The following is a 20,186-nucleotide window of genomic DNA, read 5'->3' as shown; positions in this document are numbered from 1 at the left end:
ATGAAAATTATTATCTCATATGGCAATCATCCTGTTTTCGTTGTAAGTGTTAACAGCTATTAAACGATACATGTACTAATTTATTATGGATCTAAAATAAAATGTTAAAAGGTAAAGAAGTTGATTTTTTTATTACTAAAACTAATTTTTGATGAAAAATTTTCTCGTATTAATTACACTATGAATTAAATTACTACCAGTCTTAAAAAGTTAAAAATAGCATAAGCTAAATGGTTTTCTTTAATACTTATTCCTCATCACTTTATAGAAATAACTAGCAGTTTATTATAATGTATACAACACAAAAAACTAACGGCTTAAAAGTTTTTTATAATTTATTATTTATTTAAATAAATAGAAACTGTTTAATTTGCAAGTATTTGTATAAATATATTTTGACTTTTTTTCGGCATAAATTCGTACTTGAATTTCAACCTTGTGGTAAGACAAGGTATAAGCTGTGCTAACTTTATAATCTCGTTCAATTATTATTAAATAAAATTAGAATACATATGTCAAACGACAATGAAAAGAATTATAAATTTTGTTATGAAAAATATAGTATTTTTATAGACGCTAATTTTCATCCGCAAAAGACTCTTTTTTATCACATTTAAAATGATTGATTTTTCATTAATCTACCACTAATGATTTTAAATGAGATCAGAATTTTTTTAATTAAAAAAGTATTTTTTTGTGAAGTAGTAAAATTATGTCTAAATATTATTCGTTTTCACTTTTATATAACTAAATTACTATAAAAAAGTTAATAAATTACCCAATTAATTGTCTATCATTTTTTTTAAATGAGCAATTTTAAGAATTATTAGGAATTCATTAACTACACTTAATTGTTTGATACGTATTATTTTAAGTAAATATAAAAAACCTTTGCTTAAAGAAGTTATAAAATTTAATGTTGAGAGAAAAATTGCTCTTTGGCACTTACGTAGCATTACAAGTAGTATTTAAAAACCCAAATCAGTGAAATCGCTTTTGTTTAAAATAAAGGTATACTAAGTTTTTACATCAAATAACGTCGTATTGTACGTAGTGTTCGTATAGTATTGACACCAATTTATTAATGTATTACACTTTAACTGTACTTGTCCGATTGAACTTAAAATTCTGAAATATATTTTTAAGAGTAAATTACAAATGTAATATAAAACTTTTTATAATAATTTCTTCTTTTTATAACTCTATTTAATAAATTTAAGAATGTTACGAATCTTTACTAAATATTTACGAAAAGTTAATGTTTATATTGAATGCACTTTATTTGTTGTAGGGCCCTGATATTAAAGGGATAAAAGAGATTTAGCGGATAATTAAACTAGCAGTTATTTTTTTTTTATTAATAACTATTTATTTTTTATAACATTAATACGAATTTTGAACATAAATATTTTATAAAATAAGGTTAATTTGTACAATTAAAACAAAGCAAATTATATTTATTAAACGATTTCGATAAAAACGGATGACACTGTGTAATCTGCTGTCCGTGGCCTATATCTGTAAGCCAGAAATGACTTATTGTCTATGAGTAAATGAAAAAAATAGGCCTACAAAAAGATTTGTTTAGTTTCAATTTTAAGGTATAACCTCAAAAAAAAAAAGTAAAAAATGACGACCATTCGGCCTTTTACTTGCGAGGACATGTTATATTTCAACAATGTGTTAGTGTCTGTCTCAAAAATACATTAATTAGTTTTGTATGTCTTGGTTATATATTTTGGTGTGTTCCAGGAACTTAGATCCACTTACCGAAACTTACGGCTTATCCTTTTACACACAATATCTAGCTCATTGGCCCGAATATTTTCAAGTAGCAGAGTCTCCTAGTGGCGAAATTATGGGATACAGTAATATCTCTTCATTTGTTACAGTTTAAACAGGATTTATACATATATTTAAAAATGAAAAAAAACACGTTAATTAATTTATTTTACAGTTATGGGAAAAGCAGAAGGGCACGGCGAAAATTGGCATGGTCACGTTACTGCTTTAACTGTTAGTCCGGATTACAGACGACTGGGTTTAGCTGCGACATTGATGAACATCCTTGAAGAAGTTTCAGAAAAGTTGGTCTTATTTGTTGTTATCGCCAGCATAAGTACCTAATTATGATTTAAATAGTAATTGTTAAAAAGAATTATTATTAGCTTGCGGAAGTTAGTCAGACAAAGCAATAAAAGCTAAAATATCTCGTGATTAACTTTGTAATGTTATACACTACTTTTTTGTTCTTTTTTATTCATAGTGGTAGCCCATTGGTAAACAAATCGTTTATAAACGTAACTTATATAGTAGACACTGGGAAATCTAATATTTTTGTAATTATACAGACTGACTATAATTTATTAAAAATATGACTAATAATTTTAAATTTTCAGAAAAAAAGCATATTTTGTGGACCTCTTTGTAAGAGTGAGCAATAAGGTTGCCATAAATATGTATAAGAATTTAGGATATATTGTGTACAGAACAGTTTTGGAATATTATTCTGGTGACCCTGATGAAGATGCATATGGTTAGTAAATTTATCTATCAATTATTAAAAAATATTTCATAAAAATGGCATCCATGGTTGTAATAGCAATGGCAAATAATGGTATCTACAACAAAAATAATTTAAAATAGCAGCTAAAATGTATGAGCTTAATGCATAGCAAGTAAAAGTAAAAGCAGCAAAAGCATAAAACATGTATTCACAAATCAGCTTTTATAATGATTGGATATGTTATGCTAACCATATTAAATTTTTTTTATTATAGATTTTATCTATCTGAATACTTAATGAAGAGTCAAATTTTAAATATTTTTATTTTCTTATTTTCAAATTGGCTAATAATTTATTGAGACTAACTGCTCTAAAAATCTCCACAGCAGTCATTTGGAAGAGAATTTCGTAATAATTTTTATCATACATCAAAAAGATTTTTAAAACTTGTTGTTGAGATATTGAATTAGTTGTTGTTGTCTGTATGAACTGATTCACAAAAATTAAAATGTCTATTTTTCAGATATGAGAAAAGCCTGTTCACGGGATGTGAAAAAAAAGTCTGTAATACCATTGACACACCCTGTAAGACCAGAAGAAGTAGATTAAAAGTACAATTGAAAACAACTTGTAAATGTGTTATTTTTCTTATATACATAAGTATATTTATCAAAGAATTCGACAAAAAAAATTCTTAATAATGCCATAATGGTAAAAGCATGTTTACACCCTCTCCCCTCCTTTAGAATTTCCTTGTCATGGCAATACACAATGAGTATCACAATAATTCAATAAGTCTTAGAATGAAGCCATGAGATTAACAGAGATAGTGACTTGGTAATCCAGTGCTGGATCAAGGAGCATCAGCCATACTCGGAGAAGTATTTTGAGCATGTCAGCAACTGGCGAGTGGATATAGTTATGCACCGCATACCACAAGCTGGCAAACTCAATGGCATTGGTTTCAATGGTAGTGTTTGAGCTGGTGCACTATTCGAATGAGGGAGAAAAAATACTGCCTGCACTTGCATTGCCCAATTTATAGTTAGCAAACTAGTATTAATTAGGACCCCCTTATATCATTAGTGTATTTCTATGTGAAGCTACTATGTTTAATATAATAGAAACACTCAAAACATGTAAGCAGTTTATTATTCTGAATAAAAAGAGATAAACTTAATCATGTTTTTTGTCTGCAATCATTTAAAATTCTATTAAGTATGACCTCCAGAGACAAAAATTGTTCCTCTTTTATTTGTTTGACTTGAAATTATTAATATCTTTGTGGGGTTGCATCACAAATTCTTTGCAACACTTAAATTAATTAAATTAGTATTTATGATCTCTACAAAATATGTGCATATCTTTATCATGAGTTATTGCTTTTATCTTTTTCTAGTTCTGGAGTGGAAGGTGATACTTGAGTTTCCATATTTTGACTATTGTCATCTGTAGGTTCATTTTCCACCTCTTTTAGTTTGCGCCAGTTCTTAGCAGCTGCAAGTAATTTCAGGTTAGGTCTTACCATTTCATCTTCTGGGAATATGTAATCAAATACCTCTTCCCATCCTTCTTCCACACCAGCCTCACTTACTATCTTTTGCCTCTTCTTAACTCTCCTTGGCATTTTAGAAAGCACCTTTTCAAGTTTTGTTTCTTCTCCAATTTCAACTTCAAAATCTTTCCATGCTTCTAATAGAAGAACCCTTGATTCTTTTTCTCCTGCACTTCTAAGGCTATCATTTGCACGTTCATAGATTCTTCTTGCCAGTTCAACATTAATATTATCTGGATTTTCTGCATTAAGCTCAAATTTGGCATAAGACAGCCATACTTTGACATGTACTGTTCTTTCTAATAATCTTTCATAGAGTTGCCTAGCTTTTTCTGTTTCACCCTGAGAAACTTCAAAATCTATATAACTCTTCCATAACAATTCTGGCATATCCAATCTTGGCTGAGAGACTGCTATTTCATAAATTGCTCTTGCTCTGTCTATGTCTCCCAGTAGTGTTTCTAATTCAGCAAACTTCATCCAAGTTATACAATTTTCTGGTCCATATTCAAGAAACTTTTGATACAATATTCGACATCTATCAAACTCACGCAACTGGATTTCTAAATCAATATAACCCCTGTATAACTTATCTCTAGGACATATTCCTAATGCCATACCTAATGTCTTACGAGCCTGCTTTAAATTTTTACATCTTACTTCTAATTGAGCATACATTAACCAAATTTTAGAAAATGTAAATATTTTGTGTGGTATCAGTTCTAAACATGTTCTATATACCTGCCTTGTTCTTTCTATGTCTTCTGCTTCTAATTCTTCATATAAAGCATAATTGATCCATAAGTAAATGTATCTTCTCCAAAACTGTTTGTCTTTTGATGGTGGTACATTAGCTATTGCCCGTTCATAAGTATCTCTGACATCATCTACATTGCCTTCATTTTCAACTAGCCTTATGTAATCAAACCAAGCATCATAATTTGTTGGGTTTTCTATCACCTCTTGCTCATACATATATTTTCTTTTATTAACAATGACATCTTCAATTCCTGATCTATCACCATATTTTTTTTCATGAATTGTGTATGCTTTATAAAGTTCCTTGTTTCGATCTTTCGAAATATGATCCAGGGCATATTTGTAAATAACCCTAGCCCTATCATGTTCTTTTTGATTCTCTTCAAATTTTGCAAAAGCTATAAACAATCTTTCATCAAGCTCTTCATCTCCAAAGAACTCAACTGCTCTCTCATATACTTTTCTAGAACTGTTAATAAAACCATGATTTTCTTCAAATTTGGCATATTTTATCCAATGTTTTACATCAGGGTGAACCATGACAAATCTTTCATATATCTGCCTTGCCCTGTCAAGTTCCTTGTATCGCAATTCAAAATTAATATATGTTTGCCATGCTTGTTCATCTGGTTGCCATTCCATCCAGCGCTCGAAAACCTAGAAAACCAAATAATTATGATTAAATATTCTCATTTCCTTTACATACAACTTTTATTTATGGATTTATAATATTTTTATGATGAAATTATTATACAGCTGTATCCACTTAAAATAATAGTGCTTATGGTTCATGTTGTAAGTCATAATTTGTGTTTGTTTATAATTTTGGTAGGACACTAGAGAAGCTATATAAATAAATAAAATATATACAGTTGTATGTAAACATTCAAATTGAACATTGTAGAAAAATTTCTGTACTTGTCTTGCTCCAGCAACATTTTCGAGCATTTCTTCCATATAAGTATACTTGTACCAAAATTGAGAAACTCTTGGAAGTATAGTTACTGCCCTGTCCCATAAATTGCGAGCATGGTTCACTTGTCTATTACGCATTTCCATCTCAGTGTACTTTAACCTGAAAGAAAATTATTAACATATATTATAATGACATACAAAAAAAACTGGAAAAACAAAAACATTGTTATTAATATAAAAATTATTAAAAAGGATTTTACAAACCAAAGGGTAACATTTCTGTGATCCACATCCAATGCTCGTTCATAAATAGAACGAGCTCTCTGTATCTGCTTTTGAGACTCTTCCCACTGTGCATATTTAAGCCAATTGCCAATTACCTGGAATACAAAAATAGATAAGGATTGTAAGCAATTTCCAAAAATGCTTATTTAATGTTTTTAATGGTTAATATTCTAAGCACAGCATGTGCTGGTTTTTTTTACTAAAATATCTAATATTCTTTGGTGTATGTGACTGAATAGATTCCATTACATTCGTAATTGTATATTAAATACTCTATTTATAATAACACTTACTTGTCTGTTTTTACGTATATTATCTTCAAATGCTTTCCGTTTACGATGTTGGTAGTCTCTCAATTCCTCTGGGTCGGATATCTTCTGTTTCGGTGGTGGTGGTAAAATTTCCAAGTCTCTCTCTTTTGCTTCTCTAAGTAACTGCTCGGCTGTGATTTGTATTTCGGCAGGTGCTTTATTTTTTACCTAAATGTCACATACAGTACACATTTTTGTTTTAGTGATAAAAGGTTAATTTTAAGTATTATAACAGAAATGTCTGTACAGAAATATGCAATGATTATTACCTTTGCCACTTTAGGCATTTTCGTTGTTTTGCCTTCCATTATTAATATTTTATCATACGATCCTATACAGTTCTAAAATTAATACTCTTGTGTATTAATTACTGCCATCGAAGGTAAACAGTTGTTACTTTACACAAAACCATAGACAAAAACCAAAGTGAAAATTGTGTCAATTTTGAAACATTACCGAGAACATCTATTAAGTTGCGATACAAAGAAATTATACATATAAATAAAGCAGAAACATCAATTATAGTTTTTAATGAATACATACTAATAAAACTTTTAGTATAACATTACAGCATTTTAATAAAAATTTTGCTCGTATATTTGTTCAATCACCGTAGAAAACCAGCGAAGCCGAATTTTTAAAGAATTATTTTTGAAGAAACTTTTAAAATAAAATAATATCGCGACGGTTGTAATCGAAAAAACATTAAATAAAAAAATGGATATAAGAGACAATGATAATGTAATTAAATTTTAATACAAGTTCATTAAAAGCTATTAGAAAAATAATTATTGGATTAATGTACTAAACACGTAAACTGAAATTAAATAGCTGTTATGCCAAAATCGAACTATCATTAGTCTGTTGGTATAATGATATTTGTATTAATCATTAAAAAAAAGAAAGAGTAAACTTTGTTAATGTCAAATTTATTATAGGTTATTTAAATTTTTAATGTTCAAATATTAAATTCCTGAAAAACGCTATTTAAAAATTCATCTGCAATGCATTTGAAACATAAATACTTAAGCATTTGGACTAAATTCTTATTACCAAAACACTGTATGTATATAAAACACTAATGTATATATCTCGAGATTTCCTATTAACAATAAGCTTTAATTTTAGCTAAAAACTCAATGCGGCATTATGGCAATAAATGTTCTGGAGATGACCAAATAGGATATTTAAATTGGGCACTTGAGACCAATTTACAAGACTGGAGTATTTTAAAGAATAACATTCTCAATAAACCAGGAGTAATGAATGAGAAAAATGTTGATGGAGTAATAATAAAAACAATGGTTAGAAATAGAAAACTTGATTCAGCCTTATCCTTTGCTAACCATTTGAAAAGTGTAAATTTAAATTTGAGTATGGGTGCTACAAATGGTATATTAAGTTTATATTACGAAATGGCTAAAGAAAAGCCTTTGTCCGAGCCTGAAAAACAATTTATTTTGAGCACATATAATGATTTGTATGCCAAGTTCCAAGTTTTGGATTTTACAACTGCAGAAATTCTTTTGCATGCTTTATGTGCTATAGATGATTGGAAGAAGGCCTTAAAAGTTTTAAACGACATTAAAGTAAGTGGAACCCCTAGTCATTCTGCTTACAGCACTTTAATAGGAACATTATTTAGAAACAATAAGGAAAAAGAAGCAATGATGTTAATAAGTAACAGTTTGTCAGACTTACGTCCATTACAACATTATGTGTATAAAGAATGGATAGAATATATTCGCAGGAAGTATAAATCCAAGGATAAAATATTAAAGAACTTAGAAAAAATTTCATTACATATTTCAGCAAATTTTGCTGTGATAAGTGAAAAAGCTGCAGTGGAAATTAAAAAAAATTATTTATCACTAGGATGGAGAGCAGATTTTGTAAAAATAGACAAAAAAAGGTAAAACAAGACTTTCTCTGGGTTAAAAATACAATTGTAAAAATAAGTGTAAACCAGCAACAATTGAATTTTGCACAATAACTATTTTCTTTTATTTAAAATTGTTAGGTAGAGGAATAGTTATTTTAAATGGTTTGGGAATACTTTTTTACATTGGGGAGTTCCGTAAGATAGGCCGATTTACTAAAATAATTCATTCATTAATACATATAAATTGTGTTACTTAATAGCTAGCTTAGACGAAAGAAAACCTCTTATCATAATAAGGACAATAAAGATATCTGTAGGACAAACCTGGAACTGCATATTTTGTGGATAAACTTATAAGTTTTAAAACTATAGCTTTCTTATTGAAAAAAGTATTATGACCTTGTTATATATTTGGCAGGCAAGGATTTTACCATCAAGTTTAATAAAGTGGTTATTATCATATTAATCAAAATAAAGCAATCAATTGAAGTATGGTTCAAACCTCATGTACCATTGGATTGAAATGCTAAATGTGTATCAAATGCTAGCCCCAGGTCTGTAGGAGACTCTGAGAACAAAGAAGGCACCTTCACAATTTCTTAGTCTAAAAATTACTTTAATGTGCATCTGAACATTGCTGCAGTGCCCCCGAAACTGCTCTATTGCACTTTACATAACAAGGCATCCTAAGCTAGGCATCCTAGCCTAAGCATCCAATGCTGCCTAAGGTCGCGCCATTTGAATACCTAAGGTGCAGTATGGCCGTTCCAACAGCACTATAGTGATAATTCAGTTCATGATGTTTACAGATGCATTTAAAGTTATCATAGTATATAATTAAAGTTCACATTTATTTTAGCTTTCAGTGTTTGTGTTGCAATGATACATTAAAATGTTTCAAATTGACAAAAGAAGAATTTGAATTACTCCATAAGAACATAAAGGATAAACTTATTATTGGTTCAGATTTGTTTCTAAAGACCTCTCCTAAAGAAATTCAATCATTTATGAGTTTTGTAGATAGAACTGCACCTTATGATATTGTTTTGGATGCTCTAAACATTGGGTATACATTGGGGAAGAGTTCTAACATAGATAGGATGGGATTCTTGAAAACCGTTGTTGATCATTTCAACAGACAAAACAAAAGAATATTATTATTGGGTCGCAAGCATATGTTAAGATGGCACAATAAGTCATTAGAATATTTAATGAGTAAAACGTGCAGCTTCTTCACAGAGGATATGTGAGTATGTTTAATATGAGTTTTAAACTTATTGCTTAGGTTCTTTAAAAGAAATTGTAATTTGTATATGGTAACTCTACAGAAAATTTTTGTAAATTTCTTCGTCATTAGCAACCAAAAATTTAACGGTCGGGTATTTTACTGAAAAAAATATATTGATTAGTGGTGGGGGCCGAGGAAAAATGAGTTGGTGGGACATCACCACAAACGTTGTTGTCGGACTAACTCCTCCATGTCTTGCTGTGAATTCTTAAGGCGCAGTACTGCTAATTAAGTGGATTCAGTGGCCCTATAAAACATATGAGAGTCTTAGTGGTTTATGAAAGGCGTTCTTAGCGCTTTGGCATCTCCAATCCGCAGAAATCGTAAATGTCACTAATTAAAACAAAAACCTTTTGAATGCTGCGAAGATGATGGCTTATGTTGTAATGAGGAAGAAATAATTAAATTGTTTACAATTTGTCGACAGACTTAATTTTTATAGAATCGATCTTCGAAGTGTAGTGTCTTTTGAGATTCGTAGCTATGAGTTTCTTTGACGCTTTAATTTATTTACAGATTGATTGGTTACAGGAGTAAAAGCTTTGTAGAGCGGAATATGTTAGCAAAAAGCTTTTATATCTATTACCAATTAACCTGTGTGAAGTGATCATCGTGAAACTATTGGTTAATAACTTTTAATATTACGAAGTTTACACGGACAGATAATGAAGAAAAGAAAAAAATTTAATATGTAGCAATTAGCGAATTTTTTACGACGCTTTTTCTTTCTATAATATCATTACTCTACTTGTAATTATTAAAACTACTGATTTTCTGATTTGGAGCACCATACAATAATTGACAGCAAATGTACTGTTCATTCACCCTTTCAAAGTTTTTTACACCTTTAAATAAATTTAATTACGAGGATTTTTTTTTAAAACAGTGATATGTTTATAAAATTCTAGATCACAAGATGATCCTTTCTTCATAACTGCAGCTATTTTAAGTGGTCCTCACACGGACATAGTATCTAAGGATTTATTGCGAGGACATAAATTTATGTTGAAAGATCAAGTGTTAAAGCAAATTTTTCAAAGATGGCAATGGGAGCATCAGTGGAAGGTTTTCCTTGCAGGCAAACGTTTCACTATACAGGTGATATTTAACGTGATTTTATTTTTTTAATATAATGGGAATAATATAGTAATTTGGCTGGAATCACACAAAGTGGGCGTACAAAATCGAAATAGTAACTTTAAATTGTAAATCGGAATCCTTTATTATTAATGACTTTAAGCATAGGACGTCCACTGGGCCTTTTCCATAAATTTCTTATACGTCCAGGTGGAAACTTTCAGCGTCCTACTTCGTCTTCCCACGACTTTAGTAAGGTCGCCCGCACACGAAGCCTCTGCAGCCGTCTGTTGTGCGCTCTCGGTGGTCTGATCACTACCACTTCAATTTACCAAACCGATCTTCTCATTCCTGATTCGATCTCATAGAGAAGTCTCGAGTATAGCATTTGCTGCACACAACTGTTACGGTTTAATATTATGATTTTATTAAACAAAATTCTGCTTTAAAATCAAATACTTAATCAAATATATTGTGAGTAAAATGTAAGTAACGTATATTTTAATTTCCAGCCGCCATTACAATTTACACCTTGCGCTCAGAAAAACCAAGAAGGCTGGCATCTACCATTTGAAAGAGTAACGGTTGACGATAAAGGTCTTTTGCACGACGGAATCCCAGACTATGATAGCTGGCTTTGTATAAGACCAAATAATGTTAAATAAAATCAGGAAAAAAAATAATTCGATGATACGTTGTTTTATTCTATAACGATTTGAAATACCAACTAAACATCCTTGTAATCATAAATATTTATTATTTTTTGCCGAAGGCTGAAACGTGGCTAATTATTGGAGTAAATAAAATATTCACTTTACGTTATTGTGAAAAGTAGGTAGAGCGTATAACTACTGACAAGGACTTACGGCACTAAAACCTTGGGCCTCATAGGTAAGTTCATAGTCGTAAAGTGAAGCTATTGAGAGTGCTATGCAGGAAGGAGATTCGTAGACCAACAAAAGTTACCGTCGTAGTCCGGATTGGTAAGTTTAGTGGCAGCAGGGAGGCGCGTAGAATAGCCGGCCGCCAAGGTTTTAATGTTCTGAAGTGGAGACCATAGATCAGCAATCAAAGGGTATGACGCTCACCCACAAGGCGGACAGACAATCTTGTTAAATCTATAAGAAGACGCGGGATACAAAAAGCTTCTAACCGGACGTATTAGATTATATTATGAGAAAGGCCTATGTCCAGCAGTGGATTTCTACGACTGAAATGATAATGACGAAACAATCAGATATTAGCAACCGAGTAAGCTGAGGTTCCGCCCACGGGCATCTGCAAATTGTAATGCTAAAGGTGTCTCGTGTGGCAGTTCAATTCCTGGTCAGTGAGGTTTCTCAGGAGCCCTTGCGATCAGTTACTCTAAGATACTTTCGCTTCTAATCTTAGTAACTATAATAAAATGTAGATTAAGTGCCTTCAACAATTTGTCACCATCCAAACGTTGACTCAGCAAATGCCAAAAGGTAAACAGACAAACAAAGAAATAACGCCGAGCAATATAGTGCAGATACTAGTGAGGAAGATAATTTGGGCAAAACCAGTGCAAATACTGATAACACTAATTGGTTTCCCTATGATACACACTTTTTTCTATAAATTATATCTACAATTCGTCAAAGAATATCGTAATGCTTTAACCCTTAAATTAATAATAATTAAAAATTGCAACATACCACTTAAACGGCATAAGTGGGAGTAAATGCAGTGTTGTATATCTGCAACGTAAGTTTTTTTTTAATAAACAAGTATCGAAAAATATTATAAATATTTCTTCTATTTTTTCCTCCATTGTGGTGTACTTATCTGCAAGATATATATATATATACTTTAAAGTATAAGTAATGCATTTAATTTCAAGGGTTAAAATATTTTTTAACGCATAACAAAAAGAGGAACTACAAACTTTTTGGTCCACTATTCTCCATTTTTAGTGATGTAAAATAAAGGCGTAGTTTTTCTCGAAAAATGTCAAATCAATGTAGCCACTCTTTTCATACAAGTGTCACCTTTATTAATTTCTTTTAAAATTCCAGTATTATATAAAAATATAATTATGCCGATGTTTAAAAAATCTAAGAATAAGAAACAAACAGTCGATAAAGGAGAAGGATCTGAATCTGAAATGGACACATCATCTGATCATAAGGTTAAAATTATGAAAAGCACTTCAGGTAACAATTTTTTGATTGTTGATACACAGGTTGGTTACATTTTTTTATTCTTCATTAATGCAGAGACTTGTTCCGATGATCTTAACGCATAATAATAGATATATAACATTTATATAAGGCCGCTGGAACTTTATAAGTTCTGGAGTGGACACCACAATATGGACTGACGGCCTTGTGTGGGTCGTCCCAAGATGCTGACAGCTTCCTTCTGGTCCTATTTGTAATATATTTAACAAGATGTTTTATTATACCTTACAAGAAATATCTTTCTTATGTAATTAATAAGATCTGTATTTCAAATTAGGACCTGTAAAACAACCGAATCAGTCCTCGCGTCAAAGTCGACATATGGAACGAGTAGGAATGCTCGCTAGGCCTACCTCCAGGCGCCTTCGATCTCTTTGGGACGAGAAATGTGCCATTCTTCCGGCGGATCGTCGGGATAAGATCAAAAGCGCTTTAGAAGAAGACTATTTTCTTAGCCCGGAGTATGATGAACTTTCTTAATCTCACTTACAACTGTAGTAATTATTAGAGTATTCATTTATTTTCATATAACTATTAGGAGGACCGGAAAGTAAGTTCCCTTTTATAAGATAAATTCACACGACCACATTAATAACAAGTTTTTGTTTCTAATCCACAATATATTCGCCTTCGTTATCAACAATCTTTTGCCATCTAGTATACAAATTTTCAATGCCGGGACGGTAAAAATCAATCGGTTTTTCTGTGAAATATGTCGACAGAAACGACATCACTTTCCGGTCTCTCGAATCGAGAATCACAAGTTTTATGCATTGTATTACCGCATTGGGTTCACCGTGGAAAGATACACAGTAATCTCTGTGCTTATACTTCCTCATAACGGTAAGTAGGGAGGTACGTCCGACAATATTGTCAGCAAAATTAGTAACAAAATTTTGAAGGTAAATTTGCCACGTGAGTACAAGGTAAAATTAAATCATCATCATATCAGCCGATAGACGCCAACTGACACCAATGTCGGTTGCATGGTCAATGTCCCTCTCTCTCTACCACTTCCGACAAGCAATTATTCGAACTACGGCTAATTCAATCTCGTAGTCAACTGTAATGGTTAAGCTCGGACAATCTCCGATACTTCAAATTAATAATGTAATCAGTTATAATTTTTTGGCAAAATCGTAAAGCGGATATAGCGTATATCTAAATAAAAAAATTTATGGTTTAATCAAATTTATATAGTTTTCATTTTACCAAAAAAATGTTATAAATTTTTTTCAAATAAATTTGCAAATTATTTATTAGGCAAACGGAGCAATACTTTCAATCAATAAGTCACACGAGGCAATGGACAGGTGTGGGAACAGCTGTTAGTCGCAAGGAGCATGCGGAAATGGAACGTGAACTTCGGCAAAGGGAGAAGTGGCTCATCAATTTTAGTGCACAGGTTAAACTGTTCATTATTATCATTTCAGGCATCACTGCTGTACATAGGTCAACCCAAATATTTCCAATAAGACCGCTTGGAAGCATACCGTCCTTCTGTATGGACTCCCCGTGCTTTTATCTATGTGAATAAGTATTACATAATGCGATAAAAAGGAATAGAACTCGAAAATTACTTTTCAAGACTTGGTTTTAAGCCAAATATAAAACTAAGTGTGAAAAATGTAGGTCTACTCACCGTTATCAAGCAACATTATTTTTCGTATATTCCAAGTTGTCTCTCCAGATGATCAAACTTAATGAGAAATATTATTAATTAATTAATATTAATTGGTGCTGCAATGTATCCTATCGCATATATTGCACAGTTATTCTAGCACTGTTAATGAGGGACTGTATGTAATCATTGTGTTAACCCAGTACTCGAAGGTTCTATTACAAGATGTGTATTGAAATTAAAAAATGATTATATATTCCGTATCTAAATTTAAATAGGTGGCGTATCGGATTTGTGATTACATCGCCAAAGGTGAAAAGGAGATGCTAGTTTCCAACAGATTGAGGAGCATTGCTGATGTTGTCTTGGAACGTGTTGCTGATATTCTAGGTAAAAGTTCAAACGGTAAAATTTATTATTAATAGTAAAGTTAATTATTAATCTACACATACAAAGATATTGTGGAGACAACAAACAACTACTCTAGTGGAATGAGTAATGTAACGGCGCAAGTGGAGGTAGTCTAGGAAGCTTTCAAGCTTTAGAAATTTACAGCATGCGCAAGATGCCTTTTGGGGAGAGGACAAACCTGTCTGAATTTGTAGTGGTGCATCAAGTCACGTTTGGAATTTCCGTAACTACCTTTTAATTTGAATAACGTCAGGGCTTCTATGGCTTTATTTTTTTGGTTAACACAACTGAAATCGAGTCACGTTAGGAACTTCATTTTAATGATAATGGCGTTAGTATTCTTTTGCATTCTTTTCTTGGCATAAATAAGTGATGGACGTGGAAAATAATGACATCATAACCATTATGATTTCAATCGTAGGACATTCGCAGTTGAACATAGGCTTCCCCCAAACTTTCTCAATAGGTCCGGTTGAAAGCGGCCTGCATCCAGCGTCTTCTAACGACTAACAATATTTTACAATTTATGAATGAATAAATTAGGTATACAAATAGCGCCACACAATAATCTTGGAACTTGAAACCCGTGCACAAATCGATTTTATGACATTTTTGTATAATTGACAGTTTATTTTTGCGATTTTTCATCGAGATGTTAGGTAACTTAACTTTAGTGAAGTGTTTCTAATACAGTTAAAGCTCTTTCATTATGCGCGGATGAAAAAAAGTCTCACTTCCAATATTCGCGGCTAAAAATTTCTTTTCTCGCGGATCTAATAAATACATACATAATAATAATCAAATCCAATCAAATCCACCAAAAAAAAATCCAATAGGAATTCAACTCAATATCCTTAGTAAACGAACTTATAAAAAAAGTAAAATAGTGTGGGCTGCTGTGCCGAAAACGCGAATAGAATCGGACGAGGAGTGTTCGAACACAGAATCAAGTGACATTAAAGAATTGCTTTAATCGTAAGATGATTTGTTTGAAATCAAATTGGGGAAATGTTAAATTCATAGCTAAATGAATATGAGACTTCAACAAGCACTGGATACGTGATATGGAATTTTAAATTTTTTAATGAAGGTTTAAAAATGACAATTGAGCAAATGGGCAAAGTATTAATGCAACTGATGCGTATCAGTCTGAATTGGAGGAGAATTTAAAAATTGTCAGGCAAGAAAAAAATACAAAAATTCTTCAAATTATTATTTAAGTTTCAAGACAATTTATCAAAATATTTAAAAACTATAATTAAATAAATTTTTATGATTTTTTTTTAATTTTGTCACTACGTTCCTAGGAATGCGTCCCGTATAATCGCATATAAATTACCATTCTGTATTCACGGTTTTGTATTTGGGGCATATTTATGGAACATATATATACCCTGCGAATAAAGAGCTTTTACTGCACTGTAGTCTGACAGTCCTGGGAGTAACGTAAAAATTTTGATAACAAGAGCAATTAACAAGTAAGTCTTAGATTGGCGATTTTTGGGGGTGACCTATACCTTGCAACTGTATAGTTGTGTTACGGAAAATACTTATTCTTATTGTGTTATTGTTTTGTTTAAAAAAATAAAAATTGACAGGTGAGCCGAAACCGTCCCGTTCGCACCCCGGTCGCCTTGCACGTTTTATGGTGGCCATATCTGATCGCATCGCTGTGTGGATCGAGAACGCTGTGTATCGTGCCAACGCTCTGGAGTGGCGCGAGTCGGGCAACCTGGATGATCATGTTCGCCTCGATGCCGAACAGCCCCTCGTGCGATAGGTATCTAACACTCCATTTTCTTTTAAATTTATGTGCCGAAATATTAAGCGGATTGTACCATAACGGATCTGCATAGTATTTACAGGATGCTTATTTTATCGATTAGTGAAATGAAATATACAAGAAGATAGGTTATAGCTGTAAAAGCTTGAAAGCGGTGAATGTATAACTGAATATATATTTCCAATCATCGTGTTAAAGTGGTCACTCTAAAATACATCAAATTATTATTTTTTCTATTGGAATGCGATAGACCAGTATCTTCTGACCATAATTAGTATGCATGGATTTGTCACTACTGTCTGTAAACAGTAATAATTATGTTTAAAAATTAATAAACCGAATTTTAAAAATGGGTTGGCGTAGAGTATTATATTACCAATGTAATTATTGTTTCTGAAACTATTGGCGGCAAATGAGCTATAAATTTACCCTTTTAAAGCTTTTACAGATATAACTAATAACCCTGTGCAAGAAAGTAAATAGAATCGCTTAGGACAAGGTGGTGACGTCATTTAGAACTGACTTAGTTCTTTTTTCAAGAATATTGAAGCATTTTATACTTATTCAAGTTACTTATTCAATATGCAAGGCATAGGCCTATCCCAAAGATATCTACGGGGGGATCTACTATAATCGCCACGCTTGGCTCGGTTGGCGATCGTGGTACTATGATACGCAGAGGACGCTGCTTCCCATTCTCTGGAAACTTATTTGTAAGCAATGACAATGTAATATAATTATTAATATATTTGCGAGCTTTAGTCCTCGGTCGCTGGGCTACCACTGCTCAAGGTGAACACATACTTCAAACGAATTAACGAAATATCCAATAATAAAAATTTATAGCCGCGTAACATAAATCTCTCTATAATCTGCTAAATCAATCTGTATATCAATCACCCTGTATGCTAAAACAAATATATCGTATTACATTAGACACATCTATTTGTGTATGTAGAAACGTTTAATTATGTATACATCGGAGGTATGCATAGATTTCCTATTAGATGTATTTAGTAAAACATAATAATGCCGGGTTTCTGCAATTGTTCAAGAACTCATTATGATTAATTTAGTTAAATGAATGTTAATATTTACATGTTCACGACAAAGAAAATAGGTATTACATGATGCAACCGCATCGAGATTTATCGTCACGCGACTTTACGATTCTAGGCGTTGAATAAATTAAGCAAGTATATTACTGCATGCCTATTAAGGCGCATAGCAACACTTTGAAATGTAACGGCACGCTTGTTAGTTTATTTTTATCTTTTGATCTTGTTTTTTTAATCTGTTATTGTTTTAATCTGTTGTTTTATTTATTTTATTGGCATATGACATTTCCTTTTCTTTGTTGGAATGGGATGTAATAAACATAGACATTAAGTTTTCGTATACCATCGTTTCAGCCAGAAGTTGTCAAATGTCGGCCTGCATTTAGCGTCTTTCAACAACATAGGCGGAAGACGCTGGAATCGATAGTAAAGGTTTTGGCTTGTTACGGAAATGAAATTTCTACTAAAAAATTGAAAAGGTGTAGTGAGGCGACCAACAATACCGATAAAGCAGTTCTTTGTGTTAATTTATATAAGTAACTCATTAAAACCGCCGCCATAATTATTTAAATAAAACTTATAAAATACTTAAGTATTTGTATATGTTCATAGTTTGAAATTAATATCAACAGGGTTATTGATGTAATAAAGATGGTTAGTATAATTAGGGACGCGGGACGGGTGGAACGAAGCGGTCGATACTACGCATACCTAAGGCGTGGTACAGCGGTTTCGGTTGCACTGTGCCACTTTTAATAATGGCGATTTCTGTTGCATTCATACTTTTTTTCTCTTTCTCAATACGAAGCCTGGACGGGTTTGCCTCGTAGGAACTTGACTGTATAACAGTTCGAAAAGTAGATATTGATTGTCTACTATTTGTTAAATAAATTTTATGATATATATTGACATTATAAATAATTATAAAAGAATTACTTGAACTAATCTAAATGACTATAACACATTAGAAAAAAAATGTTATCAATCAAATTTTGATAGCGTCTCTTTATTATTAATAATTATGGGGACTTCAGACAAAGTAAGCTTAATGAATTCATTAATTACACGACTCTACAAAAAAAATTTCGTTCTTTGTCCTAAAGTTTATACTATTATTTTCCAGTTAGTTATGCACAAAAACGAAAAGAAAATACCTTTTTTCGGTATAAAGTTTGCTTTTGTAATAGTTATAATAATAATACTCATTTTTCAATTTTTTCATAAATTTTAATTGATTTTAATATTTTTAAAAAGACCGCGCGGTGAGAGTGGGGTATTAACGTTTACACTGTGCCGCTAGATGGCACCCGAGTGATAAACAACCATCAGGTGTTATTTACAAGCCCAGAATAACTTAAAATGTCGTCACGAAAGTGCAAATACGATGCTGATGCATTTTGTTTTATATGTGGTCAATTTACTAAAGTTCGAGACGTGAAATATGAACTAAAGACATCTCACGTTCTCTGTGAAGCCTATGAAGCATATTTTGACTGTCCTGTACGGAATCAAGATAAGCCATGGGCTCCACATGTTGCTTGTAGTTATTGTAAAAGGTGTTTGGAAGGTAAGCAATTTTTATTTAATTAAGCGATGAATCCAAAATAATAGAAATATTAATTTTAATTTTTATATTTTTATTTTGGTATCGAGGTGAGAAGGTCTATGAAATTTGCAATACCAAGGATTTGGCGAGAACCAAAAGACCATATTACTGACTGCTAATTTTGTATGGTGAATCCGAGTAAAAGACGTAGAGGTAAAAATGCAAAACCTATTGAATATCCTGACCTCGAATCTTCTTCTGCTCCAATTGCTCACGACCTGACACGACCAGTACCTGAGCCACCAAAAAATTATCGCAGAAAAGTAGCTCATCTTTTAGTTCTTATAAAAGTAATTCCGATAAGGAGTTTTTGCCTACACCTGAACAACCAAAACACTATCTCATTACTTCAGAAGATTTTAACGATCTAATTAGAGATTTAAATTTGCCAAAAAATAAAGCAGAGCTTCTAGGCTCTCGGTTAAAAAAGTGGAATTTGCTTGATGATGTTAAGATCAAGGCCAATACAATGAAAACATGATGGGCGACTATATTTGGGGTTTATTGAGAGAAAGTAGCTATGAACATAAAAGAAAAAGTAAAAGTATGCACTTTTAAGTTATTTTCCACTTTTCTGTAAGCTAATTTGATAGTAAAACTTAATAAAAATAATAAACATTTTTATTTCAATAGTTTTATTTTCAATCAAAAATTAAAATCCGAGATTTTTAAAAATTTCGTTCAATCAGTCTTCTAAGCACAAAAGCAAAGTTTTTCATGCCATATATTTTTTTTCCGTCTTATTACGACCTAAACTACCGAAATTTAGTGCTTTGCAATCAAAGTCAAATTTCATGTTGACCCGTGTTATTGGAACAATGATATATTTATTTTCCATTTACAGATTGACATCGAAATAGTCTGAGTTCACCTTACGTTGGATTTGACGAAGACGTGTGGCTACTGTTCAAATTTAGCAGATTTT

At 31.8% G+C, this 20,186-nt stretch overlaps 4 protein-coding genes across 4 annotated transcripts; 3 read left to right on the top strand and 1 right to left on the bottom strand.

Annotated features, from left to right (window-relative positions):
- The first annotated feature begins 1,561 nt into the window (after positions 1 to 1,561).
- On the top strand, positions 1,562 to 3,659 carry Naa20A (N-alpha-acetyltransferase 20 A). Its single transcript, XM_068776176.1, has 5 exons — positions 1,562 to 1,682; positions 1,753 to 1,868; positions 1,958 to 2,087; positions 2,400 to 2,536; positions 3,030 to 3,659. The coding sequence occupies exons 1-5, from the start codon at positions 1,630 to 1,632 to the stop codon at positions 3,113 to 3,115; spliced, it is 522 nt and encodes a 173-aa protein (XP_068632277.1). The 5' UTR covers positions 1,562 to 1,629; the 3' UTR covers positions 3,116 to 3,659.
- Positions 3,009 to 6,728, bottom strand: crn (pre-mRNA splicing factor crn). Its single transcript, XM_068776175.1, has 5 exons — positions 6,601 to 6,728; positions 6,314 to 6,499; positions 6,000 to 6,115; positions 5,739 to 5,895; positions 3,009 to 5,477 (listed from the first exon to the last, which is right to left on the bottom strand). The coding sequence occupies exons 1-5, from the start codon at positions 6,637 to 6,639 to the stop codon at positions 3,876 to 3,878; spliced, it is 2,100 nt and encodes a 699-aa protein (XP_068632276.1). The 5' UTR covers positions 6,640 to 6,728; the 3' UTR covers positions 3,009 to 3,875.
- Positions 6,729 to 7,244: 516 nt separating this feature from the next.
- On the top strand, positions 7,245 to 11,249 carry mldr (mitochondrial ribonuclease P catalytic subunit). The gene is made up of 5 exons (XM_068773729.1): positions 7,245 to 7,393; positions 7,460 to 8,243; positions 9,073 to 9,459; positions 10,410 to 10,599; positions 11,091 to 11,249. Exons 1-5 carry the CDS (start codon positions 7,336 to 7,338, stop codon positions 11,241 to 11,243), a joined length of 1,572 nt encoding a protein of 523 aa, XP_068629830.1. The 5' UTR covers positions 7,245 to 7,335; the 3' UTR covers positions 11,244 to 11,249.
- Positions 11,250 to 12,606: 1,357 nt separating this feature from the next.
- On the top strand, positions 12,607 to 20,186 carry LOC137931475 (uncharacterized). The gene is made up of 6 exons (XM_068774868.1): positions 12,607 to 12,755; positions 13,060 to 13,243; positions 14,046 to 14,187; positions 14,682 to 14,793; positions 16,413 to 16,594; positions 20,106 to 20,186. Exons 1-5 carry the CDS (start codon positions 12,638 to 12,640, stop codon positions 16,592 to 16,594), a joined length of 738 nt encoding a protein of 245 aa, XP_068630969.1. The 5' UTR covers positions 12,607 to 12,637; the 3' UTR covers positions 20,106 to 20,186.

The sequence above is a fragment of the Battus philenor genome, unplaced genomic scaffold (genome assembly GCF_028537555.1).
Source record: "Battus philenor isolate CCGP_79_NKW_IND1 unplaced genomic scaffold, ilBatPhil1.0.hap1 SCAF_11, whole genome shotgun sequence".
Lineage (NCBI taxonomy): Eukaryota > Metazoa > Arthropoda > Insecta > Lepidoptera > Papilionidae > Battus > Battus philenor.
The sequence above is the reverse complement of the archived record's forward strand: the minus strand, read 5'-3'. Positions and strand labels throughout refer to the sequence as shown.